The 23,170-nt window shown below is 36.9% G+C and overlaps 1 protein-coding gene across 1 annotated transcript in view; it reads right to left on the bottom strand.

Moving 5' to 3' along the window:
- KLHL20 (kelch like family member 20) overlaps positions 1-17,796 on the bottom strand; it is a 36,791-nt gene extending 18,995 nt beyond the window's left edge. Inside the window, exons 1-3 of the mRNA XM_074349816.1 lie at positions 17,649-17,796; positions 16,660-16,723; positions 4,267-4,840 (exon numbers count right to left, since the gene is read on the bottom strand). Of these exons, the coding sequence (XP_074205917.1) occupies positions 4,267-4,840; positions 16,660-16,682 (597 nt within the window). The 5' untranslated portion in view covers positions 16,683-16,723; positions 17,649-17,796. The remainder of the gene's footprint in view (positions 1-4,266; positions 4,841-16,659; positions 16,724-17,648) is intronic.
- Positions 17,797-23,170: the final 5,374 nt, after the last annotated feature.

Below are 23,170 nucleotides of genomic sequence, written 5' to 3'. Positions count from 1 at the left end.
TATTTTTTGGAGAATGGATTTGGTATTTGAAAATAGCGGAACAAAGTTAAAGAAGTTGTGTGAAGAGGATAAATTATTTTGAGTGAGAAATTAAGTGTGACTATAAAATATTGACTCAGTTAATTTTAGTGAGGTATAAACTCCATTTAGTTGTGGTGTATTCCTTTTTTTGTATTTTATTGGAAATCAATTTACTAACATTTTGTTAAGGATTTTCCCATTTAAATCCATGAGAGATACTGATCTGTAGTTTTCTTTTAGTGTCTGTGGTTTTGATATCAGGGTGATTTTTATCCTTATTCGGCAGCCTCCTTCACCTTTTTCTGAAAGAGTTTGTGTAGAATTACTATTCTTTCTTTCTTAAAAGTTTGACAGAATTCACCACCTGGGACTGGCATTTTCTCTGAGGGAAGGTTTTTAAATTATGAATTCTTCCCTTATTGTCCTTTTTAATGTTTGAGGGATTTATAGTGATGTCATCTCTTTTATTTCTGATTCTGGTAATTTGGGTGTTCTCTTCTTTTTTCCTCAGTATAGCTAGAGGTTCATCAATTTTTTTTTCAAAGTACCATTGATTTTTGCTCTAACCTTTGCTCTTTTCTACCTCCTACTTACCTTGGGTTTAATTTAAAAAGACTATAAAGCAACAAAGTAATAAATGGCAACAAAGTAATCAATAATAAATAAATGATAAGTAAGTAAGGAATAAAGGACTCTAACCCACTAATTAGAATAAGATTCTATGAGGACATAATGCCAGTCAATCAGAACAAGGACAATTCTTCATTATGGCAGAATGTAGATAGAAAAATGGGAGTTTGGATTAGATTAATATTTTTATCAACTTCCTGAATTTGATACCTGAGCTGTGGTAAAAAAAAAATTCTATGTAATAGAATATTCTTGGTCTTAGAAAATACACATTGAAGTGTTCAGGAGTAAAGGAAAATGATGTATGCAATACTCTCAAATTGTTCACAGAAAAATACATAATAAGGAGTGGCAAAATGTTAACAACTGGTGAATCTGGGTAAAGGGTAAATGAAGGTTTTTTCTTTTTTCTACAACTTCTTATAAATTTGAATTTTTTCTTTAAAAAAATTTTTTTTCAAATAAAGTTTAAAAATTATTTTTCCAATCTAACAGGTCAAAAAAATGTTGTTTTGATGTATGTTTCCTTAATTATGTATACGGGTGAGTATCCTTTCATATGTTTATTTTACATTTGAATATCTTTTTTACACACTGCTTCTTCATATCCTTTGCCTATTTTTCTACTATATTTTTAATGGTTTTTCTCATGGAATTCGTATGAGTCTTGTAGGAATTAAGTGTTTTTTCTGTCATGTATGCTTCAAATAGTTTTCTGAGTTTGATATTACTTAGTTTATGGTGTTTTGGTTGTTACTGTTGTTATACACAACTTTTAATTTTTATGCAATCAAATTTATCAACTTTCTTTATGGCTTCTGGGTTATATCCTGCTTAGAAAGGCCATTTTTACCCCCAGCATACTAATGTTTCCTTCTTGAACTTTTAGAATTTTTTAGGTTTAATTTATTTATCCATTGATAATCCCATTTGTTTAAATTTATTTTTTCCCTCAAATCACCAGTTTTCCTAATGACATACATTAAACAATTTGATTTTCCTCCACTGACTTAAAAAATCTACTTCTGGACTTTTCTGAGCTCCACTGATCTGTTCTTTCTTTAGTTCCAAACTGTTTATTCTTTTTAAATACTTCTTAAGGCCAATGATTCTAACATTAATTTTCAGGAACTTCCTGGCTGTTCTAGCACAAGTAGTTAACTCTCGGTATCTGAGGAGGACTGGACCCCAAGGATACCAAAATTGATGGCTGCTCAAGGCTCTTATATAAAATGGCATAGTATTTGCATATAACCTATGCACATCCTCCCATATACTTTAAATCATCTCTAGATTACTTACAATACCTAATACAATGTAAATGCTCTGTAAATAGTTGCTGGCACTCAACAAATTCGAGTGTTACCTTTGGGAACTTTCTCGAATTTTTTTTTTCTTTTTTGATCCATGGTTGTTTAAATCTGCGAATGGAGAAGCAGTGAATATGGAAGGCCAACTGTATTTATTTATTTATTTATTTATTTATTTATTTATTTATTTATTTATTTATTTATTTATTTCCTCCTTTTTAAAACAATCCCTTCCTTTGCATTTCATGGCCCCCACATTGCTGGTTTTCCTCTTCTCTCTACTCTAATTATTCCCAGTTTCCTTTGCCAGTTGCTTTTTCACTCATCATCCTTCAATACTGGAAAAATTTTTAGGGCTTTTCTTTTCTGTCTTCCTACTAAGTGACCTCAGTGGCATTGATTTTTTTTAACCTTGCTCATGGTGCTTTTTAGTTTAAAAAAAGTTTTAAATTTGTATACAATAAAATTTATCCATATTTTCTCTTAGGGTTCTATCCCACCTAAAAAAAAAATGAAGCCATAGCTTAATTATTATGCCTTAATTACTATGTTGATGACTCCTAAATTTTAATCTCAGTCTAACCCCTTTTCTAAGATACAGACTCATATAACAGTGACCTGCTCGGTATCTCTACTTAGATATCTCACAGGCATCTCAAACCAAATATACCTAAAATGGAACCCATGAGATAACCTCCTCAAACTGTTCCCCTCTCCATTACATCTGTAGTACAGGTGCCCAGAAATGGGACTGCTGAGGCAAAAAGCGTGAGCAGAAAGTGTGTAATTTTCATAGATGCTGCCAAATTCCCTTTCAGAGGGGTTGTAGCAATTTATACTTACACTAGCAATGTAGCTATTTCTCCATAGGGTGTGTAGTAAAACTTCTGGATATTTGTAATCGGATACATTACAAATTTGAAATCTGATAGATTAAAAAAATAGTACTTTGGTGTAGTTTTAATTCATGTTTCAGTTATTATGAACAAGCTTGAGCAGATTTTCATGTTTAGGGCAATCAGGATTTCTTGTAGACTGCCCATTTTTCTGTCAGGTCACTGACCAACAGGAGCTCTTGGGGTACTAAGGAAGTATCATCTGACATGAGTTGCAAATATTTCCCCCCAGTTCGTCTTTGATTTTTGTCTTGTTATTGTTTTGTTTCACCATGAGTAAATTTTTAATTTTTACATAGCCAAATCTATCAATATTTTCTTCTATGCTTCCTTAGTAAATTAGAAAGGCCCTCTTCGCTTCACACAAAGGAATTGCTTCATGTCATCTTCTACTATTTCATGGTTTCCCTCTGTACTTTTAAATCTCTGATCCACTGGAGGTTATCCTGGTGGACAGAAGAGTGATATTAAAGTATAAAATGGACCACATCTTTACTTTGCTTAAAACCCTTTAATGGTTGTCTATTGGTCTTAAGATTAAATTTCAAATTCTTAACATGGTCTATTAACTCCAATGTGATCTGGCTCTGTTCTTTCTGTAAAATCATTATGTAACATTCTCCCCTTTGCTGTCTGGGTATCACTGGGTTTCTTTCAGTTCCTCAAACTTGTTTTGCTTCTTCACGTCTCAGAATTTTGTATGAACTGTCCCAGAACCAAAGTTAAATTTCCATGTAATGCAGTGTTAAATCATCCAGGGCTGCTTCTTTGTAGCATCTATTAACTGTAATTAATTATTTGTGTAATTATGCATTCAATGGCTACTTTCCCTGCTAGATTATAAACTCCACTAGAAAAGACACTAGGCATCTTGTTCACTTCTGTAGCCTCTGTTCCCAAGCACAGTGGCTGAAGCATAATAGCTTTATAAATATGTATTAAATGAATGAACAAATGAAAAATAACAGGCTTAATGAAAAATTCTTTTGATAACAAATAATTTCCTTTTTCTGATTATTAGCTTACCAAATAATCTCTGATCTAAAATTTATTCTTCTGAACAATCCATATAATCAGGAAGGAAATACTTCATGTAAATGACAGATACCAGGAATCCTATAAGATACAGATCTCCTTTGAATTGATAAATTGCATTCTGGCTTATAAATTATCCTTTATGAATATGAGTAGGGAAATCAATCCCTAAACTTTAGTTTTTGCTAACAGAATACGAAACTGTCCTCTAAAATAAAAACGGCTTAGAATTTATAACTTATTTCTCTGATGCAAGTTAGAATCAGCAGTAAATACCTAAGCAGGTATATGTCAGTTAGCAGAATGTGAACTCATAATGTTCTCCTGATAAATACATTGTGAATGCATTCAAACCACCAAGTACTACAACTCACCTCTTGAAAGTTATGTTGAGTGAACTTGTCTGCTATCCTTAGCAACTCACGACACGAATGTGTGTCAGCAAAAGCCCGAATGCCCAGGCAGTTAGAAGGATCCAGCTGTCTCTTTAAGAACTCACAACAGGCTTCCTGTATTTCTGCCAGCTGGAGGAGGCAAGCAGCTGGCAGAAGGGTCTGGACATTGCCCTCTTCCACGGTTATCTGGGAGGTGTACGCAAAGTCTATCAGCAGTTCCATAGCCCTCTCGTCTATGTCTCGGATCACTACTTCGGTCTGACGGCTCTCTGCCAATTCTCCTGTAAACATAGCTCGGAAGTAGGGACTGCAGGCCGACAGAATGACTCGATGGGCATATATCTTCTTAGCGCCCACAACTAGCACCACGTCGCATAGCTCCCGGTGCTTTCTCAGAAGGTTAATCACTTCCAAGGTTTGTCGAGGGTGCTTGTCTGAGATATAGGGCATGCGGGCAGGTTGGGGAACCCCTTCTGGCAGTTTGTTGGGGTCTCCAAGGGTGCAGCGGCTTGTTACATCCATTCCAGTCTCTCCTGGTCGAATATTGGTACACCTACAGGAATGGGGGGGGGGAGAGAAAAGAGAAGATGGCAATATTTTTAAATGCTCATTCCTACATTTCATGTATCATTTCATATATAGAAATTCAGGTGCTAACTAACCAGGTAAATGCCACAAACTTAAATTATTGAGAAATAACTGGAACTAAGGTATTTGGATTTTCATAATCATCACACTGTATCTATCAATGTGCAGGAAAAAAAAGGGAATCTATGGCCCTCGGTTAAGACGGTAATTTTCTTTTAACAAATATTTATTAGTTCTTATAATTTACAAAGCATTTTGCTATGGACTGAGGAAAATTCAAAGGAATGTAAACAGGCATCAGGGAACCTAATTAATTAGAAGGAGAGATACATGAATAGCCAGAAAGAGAGCAACCAGGATAAAGAACATGGTTCAGAAAAGCAAAATCTATAAAGTATTTGTTTATACTGGAACACAGCCCTGACCAGCATAAGCTATCAGGTTACTACAAGAATATATCTTTTTTGTGAAGTAGGAATATTACACTGGGTTTTCCTGAAGCTTAGGGGAAATATACTACACACATGCTTCAGATCGTTGTTTCTGTTTCTAATTCTATACTTACTAAGCAGTCTTCTGATGTATAATTCTTCCAAAGGTATTATATTATTTAAAGGGAGGTAGGTGACTCCAGAGCCCTGATCACTGGATTTTAGGCCAGCCTCATGTGAGCCTCAGAAATTAATCATCTATGTACTGATGTTGTCTAATATCTAATATAATATCTAGCCTGCAAGGGGCAGTATCAGTTTACTGGCCCTAAAGCTGTAGCACTGACAAGACCTACAGTATAATAAAGCACTAGAGTGCTTGAGAGAGTCCCCAGGGAAGGAGATGAGAATCTAAAAGGACATTTTGGGAAGAAGAAACCACGTTTACATTACAAAGACGTAACTTGAAAACAACAGATTCTTCCTTTCCCCAACAGCAACCTGTTTTTCCAAAGTGCTTATAAATTCAGTCTTTCTATGCTTGGCCTCAGCCTACAGGTAACTGTATTCTAGACTACAAACTGTTCATAATTCCTCACATGTGGCAGAAACAGCACTGTTTATGCTTGTCAACTTAAAGCTGAAACATAAAGTGGAGCAGTTCAACAATAATTTTTACCACCCACATAAACAATAAAGAAAGCTTTCACAGCCATAAAAAAATGACAACATAACGCCATTTGCAGCAACATGGATGTCCCAGGAGAATGTCATTCTAAGTGAAGTAAGCCAGAAAGAGAAAGAAAAATACCATATGAAATTGCTCATATGTGGAATCTAAAAAAAAAAGAACATGAATACAAAACAGAAACAGACTCATAGACATAGACTACAAACTCTTGTGGCTGCCGGGGGGTGGGAGGGGTGGGAAGAGATAGACTGGGAATTCAAAATTTGTAGATACTGACAGGCATATGCAGAATAGATAAACAAGATTATACTGTATAGCACAGGGAAATATATACAAGATCTTGTGGAAGCTCATAGCAAAAAAAATGTGACAATGAATATATGTAAGTTCATGTATAACTGAAAAATTGTGCTGTAGACTGGAATTTGACACAACATTGTAAAATGACTATAACTCAATAAAAAAATGTTAAAAAAAAAAAAAGAAAGCTTTCAGCCACAAGTGCTTAATGGTGCCTTGTTTGTAGTAGATGCTGAAAGAAGAAATCACATGGTTAACAGTGGTACACTCATGCTTTAAAAAAGAATCACTAAAGACCAACTCAAAAATTGCTGTTATAATACTGACATTGTATGTTGAAATTAAAGCGGTTTTTGTTGCAACCTTAATCATGTACACAAAAATGGTACTGTTGAACTCAGATGTAAATGGTTTTTCATTTCACCTAAGTATAATACGAAAGCTAGTTTCTACATATCTACTTAAAAAAAAACAGTATGGCATAGCAAAAAAAAAAAATGCTGCTATGATTGCATTAGTACAAATTCTGACTTTTAATAGTGTGTCATTTCCATACTCTTACCAACTCGTCAGCTGTCTGGTTTGCAAACTTGGAAGGAATTCTCTTAAATGTGTTTACTCTCAAAAGTTCTGTTCTCTCTGCTCTCTACACACATTCTTGGAGAAGCTCATTTAATTTTATGGTTCCCATCACCCATATGTGAATGACTAATGGATTCTTATCTCCTACCTGGATAAGTTCTGAATTCAAATCCATACGTATGTCCCACCATCACTCAAATATATCTCAATGATATATCTAAAACGGATTCCTTCCCCCAGGTGTCTCTCCTCTAGTCTTCCCCGAGATCAGTAAAAGGCAGTTTCATTCTTCCAGTTGCTCAGGACAAAAATCTTGGATCTCCTTCCCTTCCACACACTCTCAACCGCAATCCACCAGCAAATCCTGTCGTTCTACTTCTGAATAATACGTAGAATCCAACCATTTCTCTACATATCCACTGGCCCCACCCTAATTCAGGCTACCCTCACCCTTCTTTATATTATAATAGCCTCATAAGTGGCCTGCTTGCTTTCAGCTTTGCTGATTTATATTCTCTTCTCTAAACAACCAAAATGATCCTTTGGAAAAGTCAGATTATGCCACTCCTCTGCTCAAAATCCTTTAAACACTCACAGGAAAAAAACAACTCTAGGTTTATTATAGCCTATTGGGTTTATGGACTTCTATGACTGTTCTCCTGGCTCACTCTGAATTCATCTCCTACTGCTTTCCCCTTGCTCATGGCGCTCTAGTCACATAGCCTTCTTTGCTATTTCTGGGACATGCCAAGGCCTCTCTTGCTTCAGAGCCTTAATCCTTCATGAAAGGTTCTTCCCCAAATATCTACAGAGCTCCTTCCCTTATTTTTTCAGATCTCTGTTCAAATGTCAATTTATCAGAGCACCTTATACGAAACAGCATCTCTTACTTCTACTATCCTAACCTCTTTACTTTGCTTAATATTTCTTCATATATAATTACCTCCTGACATAATATATTGGCTTTTTCCTCCAACTAGGACATAAGCTCCATTAGAACAAGGCCTTTGTTCTCTTTTGTTCAATGCTATACTTCAAAAAGACCTGGATCCAGTGCTCATTAAATAGTTGTCAACTGAACTCAACTTTTCTTCCTTCAAAACTAAGCTATACCCTCCAAACTTTCTTGTTGAATTCTCTTGAAAGGATGCCAAGTTGGAGCTAGGCAAACACAAGTTCAAACCTTAGCACCATCATTCACTAGGTGTACTGTTGGGCAAATTACCTAACTTCTCTGATCTTCAAGTTCATCACTTGTAATGCAAGGAAAATTATATTTACCTCACAAGGAGAGTGACAGTGTTAGGATTTGTCTGAATGCAAGTCCTCTGACTCCAAAGTCAGTGCTTTATCCTGAACTGTCCTGGTCAACTGGATCAAGCATTTGAAACAGAAATGGCCCTGGCAATCTGCTTTACATGGCTGTTACTCTTAGAGGGAAGAAAAAGCAAGCACACTGCCACATGGCTGGACTCTGCTGCTCTTTTAGAAAAAATGAGTAAGAACAGGGATCACCTGTGGGCTGAGACTTTAAAGGGTACCTCATTTTAAATCTTCTGAGAAGTTGTATTTAATTCTAGAAGTTATATTTAATTCCATACATTATTTCTTCCATAGTTGTATTTGCTTTTGTAGATGTTTACTTTAAAAAAAATCTAAGCCCATGTCCTCCATCATCCTCATCACATCCAAGGGTTCTACTGGCAGAAAAGTTTTCTTTTTTTTTCTTTCTGTACATTTTTCTGGGCAACTTACAAGGCAAATTATAATAAGGGCCCTGGAAACAGATTGTACTCACACCTTGTCACATCTATTTTCACAACTACTTTGTTTGGAGTCTGATGGATTAAGCACTTTAATGACTTGAGGGGTAGGGTAGTAAAATGAAGTGCAAACTGCTCCCCAGGACAGGAAAGAGCCCTAGGAAATCTTTTAATTAAAGGCTTGGGGGAACAAGCCTGACTGTCCAAGTGAAAATTCATCGAGAGAAACTACAGAGGATCTCAGATTATTTGCTTTTTCAGTCTGTGGGTTTCTATCCCAAAACTGAACCAATGACATAACAAATGTATATAAAAAGAAATTGAACTCAGATAAAATTTTTATTAACTTAATTTGCAAGACTAATCTACATGTGTTTTAAGGTTAAAGGAGGAAAGTGGAAGGATTATTCTGGACTCTATCCACAGTTAACAAACTAGGGAGACCAAACCGAGCTTTTGCCTTCTCCTACAAAATGACTGCCAATTCTAGTAAAGTGTCAGTCTTTCTAAAACCAAAAAGCTACAAAATCTTTTAATGATAAGTTTAGCAGATTTTGTATTCTTTTAGAACTTATGAAAAGCATAACTTCAGGATAAATTCTTACCATCAAATCTCCCAAACTTTAACATAGCCTTGATTTTGTTCTTCTACCAGCCATAGACATCAGGGACAGCTGACTATGTTCCCAGTTTTAAAGATGAACCCCGAATTCTCTTAAATCAATTAGTTGATGGCATTCTCTTACCTTAGCTGGTCACCAAACTGTCAGAAGAGACTTACATTCCACGATTTAAGGGAGAGTTTCTTGTGCAGGGCGTTAGTAAGGAAGAATGCATGTTCTACATGGCCAGTGGTGGCCGGGGGATGGGAGAGCAGTTTTAGGTTAGGATGAAGTTGATGGTGCAGAGATGTCTGGAGAGACAGAGAGAACTCGGGTCCAAGATGATCCTATCAAGCCCTGCCTCGACCAGCCCTGGAGGCTACCCTATCTCTAGCCTTCTTATCGTGTAAATAAAAGATTTTCCTATTGATTAAGCCAGTCTGAGTCAGGACTTTGTGTTACTTTCAGCCCAAAACATTTTGATAACAAAAATACAGCAGTTAAAATGTGAAACAGTAAAATTAGTCACATATTCTAAATTTACTAACCAATTTCAATATAGAAAATTGCCCTTGCCTTGACTCCTGTATACAGAGGTTCTTCCACCATTATTATCAGATTTTCCAAATATGGTATTGATAGATTTAGAATTATGGTTTGAATCTGTGCCTCTTCTTTCAAATGAAGAAAAAATGTTGGAAGAAGACTAGATACTCTTTCTTCATTGGCTGAATGCCCAACTCCTATTAAGCTGTTATATTGAGTTTTAAAATATTGTGCTTCTCTAACAGCAGCAATATGGGAAGTTCTTGGTAAAAATGCACATCTTTAAGAGGGGCTAGAGAATCCAAATATCTGGGAGTGTGGCTCTAGAGTCTGCATTTAGCAAGCAGGTTATTTTAACACAAATTAAAGTTTGACTAATAACCTGCTAATAAGTTTGACTAATAAATAAAATTCCTTTCTTAGTGGATGGTGGTTTTTACAAAAAGAATGCACTGACCTAAGTTGAAAGGAAATAGCAATGTGGAGAAAGAATGATTCAAAATGCAGCTATAAAAAAAAAAAATTTAAGGGCAAAGTTATTGTCAAACATAAAATAAAATTAGAAGGATTCACATTTACCAAAATGTCAATAAATCTAAAAAAATCTGTAAGGCAGGCATCAGATATTATATGCCAAATTATTTTAAGAAATCATAATTGCTACATTTGAATTTCTATACATAATGGGAAGAAGCTGCTATTCAAGTTTTTCAATTGTTGCTCTTTCACATTCTGGCGGAAAGGGCAGCATTTGTTTCAGAGACAGATGGTATTTTTAAAACATCTGTTTAGGCCTGTTAATTATAAAAGGCAAGGTGAGGGCCCCTTGGGACGATAAAGACCATTAGAAGTATTTCGTTTGCAGTATTTTTTGGCTTGTTTTGTTTTGAACTTGAACTTGAATATCATTAGGAGGGTTTGGGCCCTTAGTTCAGCACAGTCCCCACTACTGTCTTATGTGAGGCTGTGCCATGAATTTCTGTGAACTTCCCAAAGATATACAAGGATTTTGTTTTTCAACCACTGTTCTAGAGATAGCGGGATCATAACAAAGAGAATTAAACTACTCAGTATAATTAAGTCACAGTAATTTCAAAGGGAGAAAGTTTTAGCGGGAGAGAGAAGAATGGACCTTAGACAAAAGGAAGAAGAGCCCAGCATAAGAGATGAGGAGAGTGTGGAAACAGATACATTTATTTTGGGGTAAGGAGGCGTCAGGAGCTCAAGGAAGTTCTTGCCGGATGGCCTCTATTTTTAATGTGAAGTTGGGAGTTGGGGGAGCAGGTCACTTGCTGCCACTGAGAGGAGTGCTAACAGGATCACGAGAAGAATGAGTACGGGTGCGACACAGCTACTGGCGGGATGAGTAGGCATTGATTAGGGACTCACAGAAATAGTGTCAGCTGTCACTGCTGGTCCCAACGATATTAAAGACTCTGAACACAGTAGCATGAATTGCCAGTGGCTGGTTTTATCCTGCAGTAACCAACAGCCCAAGTTAGAGAGTATAAATGCTTGCATTAATCTAGAGTTGGGAAATGCCACGGACAAACTCGGGAGTTGGGTGGTAGCTAGAAAATGTTTGAAGTGGTTGTAGGAGTAAATTGTGTAAAAACACAAGGGGCAAAAAGCATGTTGATTATGAGTGGATCAAGGAAAAGCTGCAGTTATTGTCAGAAAACAAGTTACGGGGACCTATGATTTCTGAGTGATAGTAGGCATGAATTTTTGAAGTGGGTGAACGTGAAAGTCACAGGAATTTAGGAGGTCAAGGAAACGTAAGCTAGGTAAATGGAGGGGTTATTACTGAAATCTCCTTAAATGATAGAAGAATCAAACCATGTGCACAAAGGAAGAAAAACCAAAGAACAAATCAAATATCCAAAATATTCTTCATGTTTGCTAAAGGAATGTTTCAATTTTTGGTAAGTACGTTTAATAATATTTCCACCCACCCAAAATGTGCGAGTCAACTTAAATTTCAGAGCTATCATATCACTTGTTCCTCAGACCTACTTCCAAAGAAATATTCTTAATTGAGGAAAGAGTCATTTTCTGTAAGTGGCTACGATAACTTGAAATCAAGCACAATAAAAGGTTTAAAAAACATAGCCTTCTAAATTTACATCATTTAAAATTAAGCTTTATCTCTTAGTCCAAGACCTGCAGAATCTTTCCTTCGCTTAGAATTGTGCTTCCTATCTATTAAATGAGTATCTGTCCTTTTACACTTCAAAAATTTTGTTTTAATTTGCAAATTAACAGCCTGCTCATTAAAAAGATTCAGCTGAGTTGACTCATTTGAAGTCCTAAGCACACTTGAATGGGGAGAGCTAGAGATTTGAGCACACAAATCCTCAAAACAGACAGAACACCTCAAAGTGCCAATTCTGCTTCTTAGAAGAGCACCCACTAGGCACTACATTCCATACCTGATTCCAGACCAAGAAGCCAAGCTGTCAATCCCTCAAGAATTGACATGAAGGAACTGAAAATAGGTCATGAATGCTTCTGCCCTAAGACATCTCCTCACTGTTTATTGGATGAACGGAGGGTCAGCACTGGGTGCCTTGGCCAGCAATCAAGGCAAGATGGAGGAAGGGCAAATGGCCACGCAAGCAAGCTGGTCTCCCTTATGTCAGGAAAGCGAGTCTTCCTAGGATACCTCTCAGCGACTTCCACTGACAGCTCACTGGCAGCATGTGTTACACAGCCAACCCAAATTGCGAAGAAGGTTAAAGACAGCAAGCATAATATTTATTTTTCTTGTGTCTATATATAGTAGAAGGAAAAGCATTGAGCAAGCCAACCTACAGTGCATGCCACACCAAGAAAGCCAAATCAAGCAGGTGTATCTCATACTACTATTTTTAAGCATACATTTTAGACTGACTAGACTAAACAGGAAGTTCTAAAGACAAGAGATTTGGATGGGATTTGACTTTTGATGTTGAACTCAAGGAGCTCATCTTTCTTCACTGTGAGTGAACAGTATCAATAAAAACTCTAGATACAATTAAATTAAACAAGACCCAAAGAACCTAAAGGTTCTTACCTACTTTAGAATCTTCCCTGGGTTTTCATCTTAGGTCACACCTTAAACTCCCCTGGTACTCCCTAGGATTCTGTTTTTAGCATCCTCCTTTTCCGTTGTACCCTCACCCACACCTACAACTTCAAGAATCTTCAGCATATTAATGACTCACAATTTTTTTTTTTCTCTTCAGCCCAAACAGCTCTGCTGCCCCCGACCTATATTCCAATTACATGCTATCTTTACCTGGCTGTTTCCTAGACACAGTACCATTAAAATATATGAGAGAGAATCTGTTCTGGGCTTACTGAAACCTGTGCCTTTTCCTGTGTTTTTGATTATAGCAGCACCTAGTTTCCCAAGTTGAACTCTTTGGAGTCATTTATATCGTTACCTTTCCTTCACTCTATATTCACCAAATCCTTTTGATTTTACTATTAAACAACCTCAGTTCCATTCTCTTCTCTTAATCCCCACTGCCACAGATCTACTTCAGGTCCTTATCAGCTTTCATCAAAACTACCACAACTCCCTTAAATTAGTTTTTTGACATCATTTCTTCTGTCTTTCTAGTCCATGTCCTTTCTTCTTAAATATCAGTCCAAAGAACAAACCTGATTTGTATAACAATGCCCATTGGCTCTGAAATACCTAAAGGGTGAAGTCAAACTCTTTCCCATGGTTGTGGCCTCATTTTCCATGATTTTTTCCCCCTTGTTCCCCCTTCTTTCTCCCTCACATATTCTGCACTCCAGATATACTTACCATTCCATATATGTCATGCACTTCCAGGTCCTGGTATCTTTTTTTTTTTTGGTGGTGGCACAGCTGTTCCTTCTGTTTATAGTGTCCTTTATTACCTCCCTTCTTTAATTCTTATCCTTTAAAGTACATTCTTTAAAGCAAATTCTTATCCTTTCTAGAAGATGCAGCTCAAATATCACCATCTCTGTGAAGCTTTCCTCATCTCCACAGAGCAGAGGTTTACATCTCTATTAAAACCCTGTTCATGTTGCATTACGGAGTCTGCTCACGTCTTTCCATCACTTCATCCGTATATATGCAGTATACAGGCATAGAACAAGTACTATATAAATGGTAGTGAATAAACCATTCATAATAAAATCAAGCTCAATTTCTTACTTATATATTTAAGGAAAGAAGGAAGAATTACATCTCAAAATGCTTTAGTGTCTCTAAATTTTAAAAATGATTAAAAATAGTATCTTGGGAAACAGGCACATTGTTGGTAAGACTGAAGATTGGTATAATCTCTACGGAGGGGAATCTGTTAATATTAACAAAAGTTTTAAAATGCACATACTCTTTGGGCAATTCTACATCTAGGAATTTATTCTATATGTACACAATTGGGCAAAAATCACATACAAGGATATTCACTGTAGAACCAGTCATAACAGCAAATCATTTGAAATAACTTAAATGTCTTTCAATGGGACTGGTTAACTATGGTACCTACAGACAAGAGAATACTATGTAATTATTAAAAAGAATAAGGTGGGTCTATATGTGTTTGTCATAATCTACAAGATAATGTGTGAAGTGAAAAAAGAAAGATACAGAAGAATGTACATGATATGCTGACATGAGTGTTTTTAAAAAAGCGGAGATATTTTATATATGCTTGTACATGCATTACAATACTGTGAAAGAATGCATAAGAAACCGCTTACAAATGGTTCCCCTGGAGAAAACTGGGAGCCAAGGTCAGCATTGGGAGACTTACTTTTCATTAAATATCCTATTTTATCTTTTAAATTTTGTTGCATTTACACATAATAGCTAGTTAAATAAATGAATGCAATGAAGCTTTGCTAATAAAATGCCAATCAATTTCATAAAACTTTATTAAGCATTAGGATACCCCTAACAACAATTTTCAATCTTTTCCTGTTCAAAGTCTCACCCCACCCCCCTGGGAAAAATCTCCAGATGCTGTTCAGCTATTGTCATTCAAACAATTATTCAGTGATCATTAGGTGCCAGGGATGCAAAGATACAGAAGACATATGATACTCAAAGAGCTCATACTCTAGGGAGAATGAACATTTATTTAACTAATCTCAATATAAAGAGTTATTCTCATCCAAAGCTTCTCCAATAACAGCTAAGTATAAACCCAAAATTACTTTCCAGAGACTGCTTTTTGGGTCATAGCAGCAAGAATGACAGCCCAATGAGAGGGTAGGGAAGTGTGACCATGATTAACATAGGTAGCAGGTAAAAGTAAAACCAGGGAGCAATGGTAAGCCAAGTTCTGGCCAAGTGATAGTGATGAAAAGAAACAGCAGCAATTTAACAATTAATGGCACCAGAATTCTCCAACATGATTTGTAATAATTGACAGTATCATATAATAAAGCAAGATTTTTTTAAAAAAGGGTAAGTATGAATGATTAAACAAATATTTTATACAGAAATTACTGATAAACCAAAAACATTCCCATGCTGTGCCTTCTCTTTTTAAAAAATAAAAAGCTCTTATTTTAACAATTACATAAGTTATGACATTTATGGCAGCTGAGGATAAGAAGCAATCAGTGGTTTCTGCAATCATTTTAGAAGTTGAAGTGATGAAGCATTTAATATATGTGTTGTTAACTTCATGTACTTTCAAATAGTCCTACTATAGAGTAAAATATAAGTAAGATAATGGCATTTGTTATATCCATATCATCTTTTAATCTGGAGATCTCAAAGCATTTGCAAGCATTCATTAATTCCCAACATCTTGATCATATACATTAGAGAAGTAAACTGGGGCACAGAGAAGGTAAACAGCTCAAGAGCAATCAAAAGTCATAACAGATTTGGAAAAATGTATTCTGCTTCTAGCTCCTGGTTCTAAGTCCTACTTCCATCACGAAATGTTTCTTCTCTTAAAAGGGACTGACAGAGCTATTTATATTTGATGTTAAACAACAGATGATTATACACAGTTCAATAAATGGAAAATGAGTTTTAAAAATGAAGAAATAGAAATGGGCTGATTTTGTTTCAGTACGAATTTGAGTCCTATGTGTTTGAACAGATTGAGAAAAAGAATTACTAAATTCTAGGGTTGGGAGGGTCTGTAATTGTCTATATTTTCCCACACACTATTCTATTTTTCCATAGATTAAGTTATTATGCACAATACCTTCTTTAGTCCTCAATCTTCCCTTCAATGCAGCTATTTTAATTAACAGAACAAATGTATTATTGAACATCAATGAAATAATCAAAACCATAATTAGATATTCACTACAGTGTATTATAAATAACCATTATTCTTATATGGCAACAGAACCCTCTACATTCTATAGGGAATTGAAGACTATAATAAACCCATACAGTATTATAGTTCACTTAATGATTATCACAAAAAATTAAGATGTAAAAAGAAAAACTGAAATGTTAATAACTACATAAAATTCATAGCACTGTTTAGAAATTTAAGTTCTATATTTTATTCTATTTAAAAAGCTATTAATTCCTTCTGTATATCACAGGGAACTATATTCAATATCTTGTAATAACATTTAATGAAAAAGAATATGAAAATGAATACATGTGTATACATGCATGACTGGGATATTATGCTGTACAGCAGAAATTGACACATTGTAACTGACTATACTTCAATTTAAAAAATAGTTTAAAAAAGCTATTAATTCCTGATATTTCTTTTGACTTATTTTAGGACAAGAATCATTAGTTCCAGGCAGAATTTGGTAAGATTTGAAAATCTTTAAAAATTTTTAAAATGAAGCCTGGATTATTACATGCTGAATTTCATTTAGTAAAACTGAAGGTTTTCTTCCTAGATGCCTACCTGCGCATTGGCTTTCCTTCCATGCACCATGAAAAGCACCCTTCACCACACTCTAAAGCCGAACCTAAAGACAACAAAAAAGCAGTAACTTAATAAAAATAATTTCTGACCTTTTCAGTAACAATCTCTATATAATCATGTCGTTCAGTGAAAAATAACTGTATATCCTATTAGACCACAGGTAGATGCACAATCATAACCCTTACCTAGTCCCTTAAGACAACTATCCTTACTCTGAACGCCAAAACGATTATTCGTGAAGGCAAGGGAAAGTGAGCTAAAAACAGTTCTAACAGCTAGGTTAGTCTTTTCTCTCTTCAAAAAGTGCTTGGAGCATTTAACTTTGACCTCACTATTAAGTATCCCTACAGAGCATTCACCAGATACCCACAGCAGTTTTAACGTGATAGACTGGAAAGGGAACATGTTATGTTGGTTTAATCTGAAGGCTGAAAGCTGTCAACTTGTCCGGAAGCGACAGGAGCAGGAGTAGGCATTTGCCTTAAAAACAAACAACTCTGCTTCGGATAGCCCGGTCACCTAGAACAGGGCAGAGAAACGAAGGCTCCAGACTAACAACCTCTTTACAAGTCCTTCCTTCAGTCCCCAAAACAATGTCCATCACCCACTTGGCATGATCTCGCTAGGTCCCGAGGGTTAAGTGGGACGTACAGTAACCACTTCCTTCTCCCCGAATTCCAACCCCTGTCTAGGGAAGCTGTCCAGAGTGTGGAGCCCACGCCCTCGGAAAGAACGGCCCAGCGCTTCCCTGGCTCCGGGGCAGGGCTGTTAGCCAGCTCGATCGCACTCTGGTGCCCCGCAAGGCCCAGCCCCACTGCCCCAAAAGCACCTTCTTGATGCCAGTTGACAGGCGACTGGCGAAGCACGGCTCCCACCCCACTGGGCAGCTCCGCAACTTGGGAGCACAGATTTGCAAAGCGAGTCCTGGGCGCTGTCCAGTGTCCCCTGCTCCAAGGCTGCGAACCTACCGGCTCCGACACTTTCTTCGCCGCCGCAGCCTCCTCTGCCTCCTCCGCCCGCCTCTTCCTTTGGGCCTCCTTCTCTGCCGGGGCTAGCGCAAGCTGGGTGCCGCTCCTCGCGCTATTTCCTCCCCGCCCCTCGCCCGACTTCGGCAGCAGGAAGTGGTTCCATTACTAAATCGTTCCTCCTAGAACCCACATACTCCGCCAAGAGGTTCCGGGCGGATCAGGAAGTAGCTACACCATTCGTTGGGGATTTGGGTCTGTCCTTGTATCCAGTTCCTTGTATCCCGAGGGTAACTACCGTACAAGTTCACCGCTGAACTGCCAGTGTTTGAATACTGAAGCCTCCTCTTTTCTTCTTTGTTTTCTCCAGCAGAATCCAATAGAAAGATGAGAGGAATCAGGGGAAGCTAGGAATTTTTATTTATAGGTAGCTGGTAGGTTTCCTAGTGGCACAGTCTTTTCCCTAATTGTAGACTGAGTGATTGACAAATGCATATGTCCACTGAAATAAAGTCGTACAACGTAAGAGTTCTGTGTTAAGTTTTATTTGAGGGCAAAATGAGGGCTATAGCTCTGGAGACAAGACTTCAGATAGCTGTTAGGAACTGCTCAGAAGAGGGGTGGGAGTGGGGAGGACTCAGTATTATATATGATTTTAGTGAAGGTGGGGTACATACAGTCAAGTACATATTTAGACGGAGGCTTGCTGCTAAGTCACGAGGATCAGACGCCACCATTAATGATTTTAGTGCTTTTCTAGATGTGAGGAGATATGCAAGAATTTGGGCTCATAAAATCTGAAAATATCTAACTATCTGAAGGCCTTTTCTGCCGGTTTTCCAGTTTTGCCAGAGCAGAGTTCCTCATTCCTGATATCCACCCTGAACTCCCTTCAGGGAGTGTTGGAGGTCAGCGGCTGCAGCAGTTCGTGATTTAATCCAAGCAGAGGTAGGTAGATGACAAGTGCCAAAGTGATTTAATCCTTTTAGAGGCAGATAGCAAGAGCCAATTTTTAGTTGGCACATACATGGGGTTGACATATATCTATTAGGCCCCTACTGCGTGCAAACTGCTGAGGATCCCCAGGCAAATCAGAAATAGACCCGACCTTCCAGGTTTCCCCCAGTTTAGCTTTCAAGACACCAGAGTTTTATTCAGGATTCTAAGACTATGTCGGCTTGCCCTTTCATTTAGTATTCACCACCAGACACTTCAAACACTTCTGTGAACTCACTTTAGTATTAAAGGAAAGAAAATTCTTTTTCACTTAGTCCTTTGTCTGATTTCCCTTAGCACACAGCCACCCGAATTTTGCTCTATGTTTAGAAAACAAACAAATGATAGGGTAGGTGATACAATTTCAGTAACATTAGTGAAGACTGTTGCTGATTTCCTGATAACTTCATAGGCTAAACACAAACTTAACCAGATTTTCTTTAGCTGTTCTTCATAAGGGATCTACAGTTACATATAAAATAATCCACAAAGTACAACTCATCTTATTCTTCCCAAATATGCTACCTTCCCTCAATTTCCTTATTTCTATTAGTTCTCCCAGTTCCTTTCTCATTTTATGGATAAGCAAGCTCTTTATTGCTGTCATATGCATCTTTCTAAATATCACCTTCATCCTCTTCCTCTTCTACATAAAAACTTTCAATGGTTCCCAATGGCTACACAAATGAAATGAAAACACCATGCCTGACATCTGAGGGTATAATCTGATAGTAATAATAGCAGCAGCATTTTTCAAGTGCTGATCACAGCTAAGTGCTGTATATCATCTCACAACAACCATCCAAGAGGTAGGAACTATCATCAAGGCCCCATTTTCTGGAAATTAAGACTCAGGTATAAAGAATTTAAGTATCAATCCCACTTCTGGGCATATATCCAGAGGGAACTCTAATTAAAAAAGATACATGTACCCGTGTTCATAGCAGCACTACATTAATAGCCAAGACATGGAAACAACCTAAATGTCCATCAACAGAAGACTAGTTAAAGAAGTTGTGGTATATTCATACAATGGAATACTACTCAGCTATAAAAAAAGAATAAAATAATTCCATTTGCAGCAACATGTATGGACCTGGAAATCATCATTCTAAGTGAAATAAGCCAGAAAGAGAAAGAAAAATATCATGTGATATCACTCATATGTGGATTTTTTTTAAAAAAAGAGAAAAAAAAGACATTGAACTCATCTACAAAACAGAAACAGACTTGCAGTCATAGTAAACAATCTTATGGTTACCAGGGAAAGGGAGTGGGAAGGGATAAACTTGGGAGTTTGAGATTTAAAAATGTTAGCCGATATGTATATATAAATAGATTTTTAAAAAATTTCTGCTATATAGCACAGGGAACTTATGTTCAATATCTTGTAATAACCTTTAATGAAAAAGAATATGAAAATAAATATGTATGTATATGCCTGCCTGGGACATTGTGCTGTATACCAGAAATTGACACACAGTAACTGAAGGTACTTCAGTAAAAATAAAAGTAAAAATAAAGCCATCATATATTTTCCCCCTCCATATTATGGGGCATTGATGTTACAAGTAACAGAAATCCAATGTTTTTATTAATTAGGAAAAAAAATAACTCATTGACTTACACAATTGAAAAAGGAGGGGAAAAATGGCTTTGGGCATGTCTAGCTCCAGGGCTCAAGTGATGGCATCAAGATTCAGTTTCTTGTTCACTTCTTGGCTCTTTCATGGCTCTGTCAAGCTCTCTACACATGGTGGCAAGATAGTTACTGGCAGCTCAGGGTGACATCCTCTTAACCTGGGCTGAAAAAACAATGCCTACTTACTTAGTGCTCTGGCCAAAATTCAAGATTAGCTTTGATTACACTGATCTATGTGCTATGCTTCTTCCTGACCTAATCACTATGGCTTGGGGTGTAGAAAACACTACTTGGACAGGACTTGATCTGGAGGGGGATCAGCCTCACCTAAACCATATGGGCTGAGAGTGGGCCAAAGGGGTTCCCTCCGAGAAAACTGCACCATAACCAGAAGAGGAAGGATGGGCAGGCAAAAACCATGGATATTCAGTACCTCCTCCTTCACTTTTTTTTTAAATTGAAGTATAGTCAGTTACAATGTGTCAATTTCTGGTGTACAGCACAATGTCCCAGTCATGCATATACATACATATATTCATTTTCATATTCTTTTTCATTAAAGGTTATTACAAGATATTGAATATAGTCCCCTGTGCTATACAGAAGAAATTAAAAAAAAATTTTTTTCCTTCACTTTTCAACTGTGGAGGTGAGCTATACACAGAAACAGCCCTTTAGTCGTACACCAGGAATGACATTAATATTATCTAATTACTGCCAAAAAGATGGCTCAAGATAGATTATTGTATAATTAAATTATCATTTTGGACAGGGTCTTTTAATATGTAATTCGTTTATATCTAACCAGTGGCAATCCTGTGGTGATTTAAGCCAGACAGACCTATGTTCAACTCCTGGTTTAGCCCTTTCCTAGCTGTGTGGTCTCAGGCGACTCAACTTTGCTGAGTGTCAGTTTGAAGAAAAATAATACCACCTTCACGGAGCTGCTCTGAGGATTAGAGATGATTTAGCATATGATAGACCTTCAGTCAAGGGAATATAATTATTTATAAACTACATTAAATTACCTTCAAGTAACTTTCTCAGCTAGTTATTTCATTATAATACTGTTACATGAAATACATGAAATACTGCTATTCCATTAGAAATTAAATTGTATAAAGAACATGAGTTTTAGTCTCTGAACTATGGAATTTAAGCAATATAATAATAATTAAAATAATTTAAATTCTTTTTGGAGGATCCATTCTCCTAGGGTAGAAAAAAATGAATGCAATCAATTTGGAAACCTCTCTACCATAATTTTTTGGAGCTGACCTAATTTCAGAGGGGCTTGAATAGCGCTTATCTCATCTGCTCCTTAAGTCATTTGTACACTCAGCCTTCACTGTCTTCTCTGGATCCCCATCGTTAGTACCCATAGGTTGTTGCTGATATGTCTCTGGTACATCCATTTGTCCCCTTCAGATCCAATGGCTCTTCTCCATACTCTAATTCCAAGCTTTGGGTGGGAGGGAATAGGAGTTACAGGTGATCACAGGTGTCTATGTGCTGCATCTGGGCCACAGTGGAGGCAGGAATCTCCTTCATCAGGCTGTTTCTAATGTAGTCTGCTTAACTGAATCATGCAGCTATTTCTGACAAGCAGTTAAGAAGAGAACAAGGCCTCTTTGCTCTTAGGTTTCCCAGATCTGAATAGATCTTCCCACTCTTTCTAGCATTCAGAGCACTAAAAATAATTCTATTTACTTTTCAGATAGTTAACTCAATTTAAGACTTTCAAGAAACAACTGTATTTGGGAATCCTTCACAACCAATGAAGATTAATTAAAAACAGTCATGCACTATAAGTCATCTTCCAACCATACATTAAAAAACTCCCCAAACCAAAGACTATGAAAAAAAAAGAACCTATCAAAAGTGAAATACCTAAAATGTCTTGCTCCTCTATTAACTTTGGTTAAGAAATGAGTGTTTAGTAGAGCAAATGTGCTGCATGGGTGACTGCAGGAGCAAGCTGGCAACTGACAAAGCTCCTAGATTATTGTTCTTGTCTATAATGTCAAACTCTGGAATTTGACTATCACAACTTATTCAAATAAGAAATTTTCAATAATTATAGTTCAAAATTTTTTCAAAATTATTCTTGTATTCCAGAAGTTCAGATCTACAATAGTGATATTTTACTTGGGCTTTAGGCCAACTATCCATTTTAAAACTAGGCTATTCAGCCTTGAACTCAAATGTTTAGAGTTCCTCTAAAATATTAACTCGTCCTTAATAATTTCCTTGTAGAAACAGGAGAGAAATGAAATGTTTTCCTTCACGTTTGTCTTCAGTACAAACTCCCTGGTCTTCATTTCTGTGATCGGTGTGAACATTTATATAATTTCTGGGTAACTTTAGTCCCTCTCTGCTGGTTTCTTCAATGCTCCTGTCCCACCTCTACCCTCCCCCCTTTAAAAAGTCGTGTGTTTTGAATCTTAAATTCCTGTATCAAAAGAGATATAGTTTCCAAGTTGCTACCACTCCTGCCATAGTTGGCACTGGTGAGGTCTTAGGAACCGCTACTTGTTGGTGACAGTGGCCATAAACCATAGGAGAAAGACCCCCAGTAGACCAGAAAATCAATCAAATTGTCCGTTATAATTAGAATCTTTCGTAGTTTTGGAATGCATCTTCATATTTCATGAAAATGCTTTCGTTCAGAGGCCAAAGATAAGACTACAACAGGCCTGCAAAAATGTACCACATCGTATTTTTAAATTTTATTTTTTAAGTTGTAAAATAAATATACACCACGTTACAGAAAACTTACAAAATAAAGGGGGAAAGTCCGGCACGTCACTGTCCGAACACAGCGCTTTTAATCGTTTTGATGAACGCCCTTCCACCTTTTGCTTCGCGCTTCCAGCTCTTTGTAACC

This window comes from Camelus bactrianus, chromosome 21 (assembly GCF_048773025.1).
Source record: "Camelus bactrianus isolate YW-2024 breed Bactrian camel chromosome 21, ASM4877302v1, whole genome shotgun sequence".
NCBI lineage: Eukaryota > Metazoa > Chordata > Mammalia > Artiodactyla > Camelidae > Camelus > Camelus bactrianus.
This window is presented reverse-complemented; position numbering and strand designations above follow the sequence as displayed.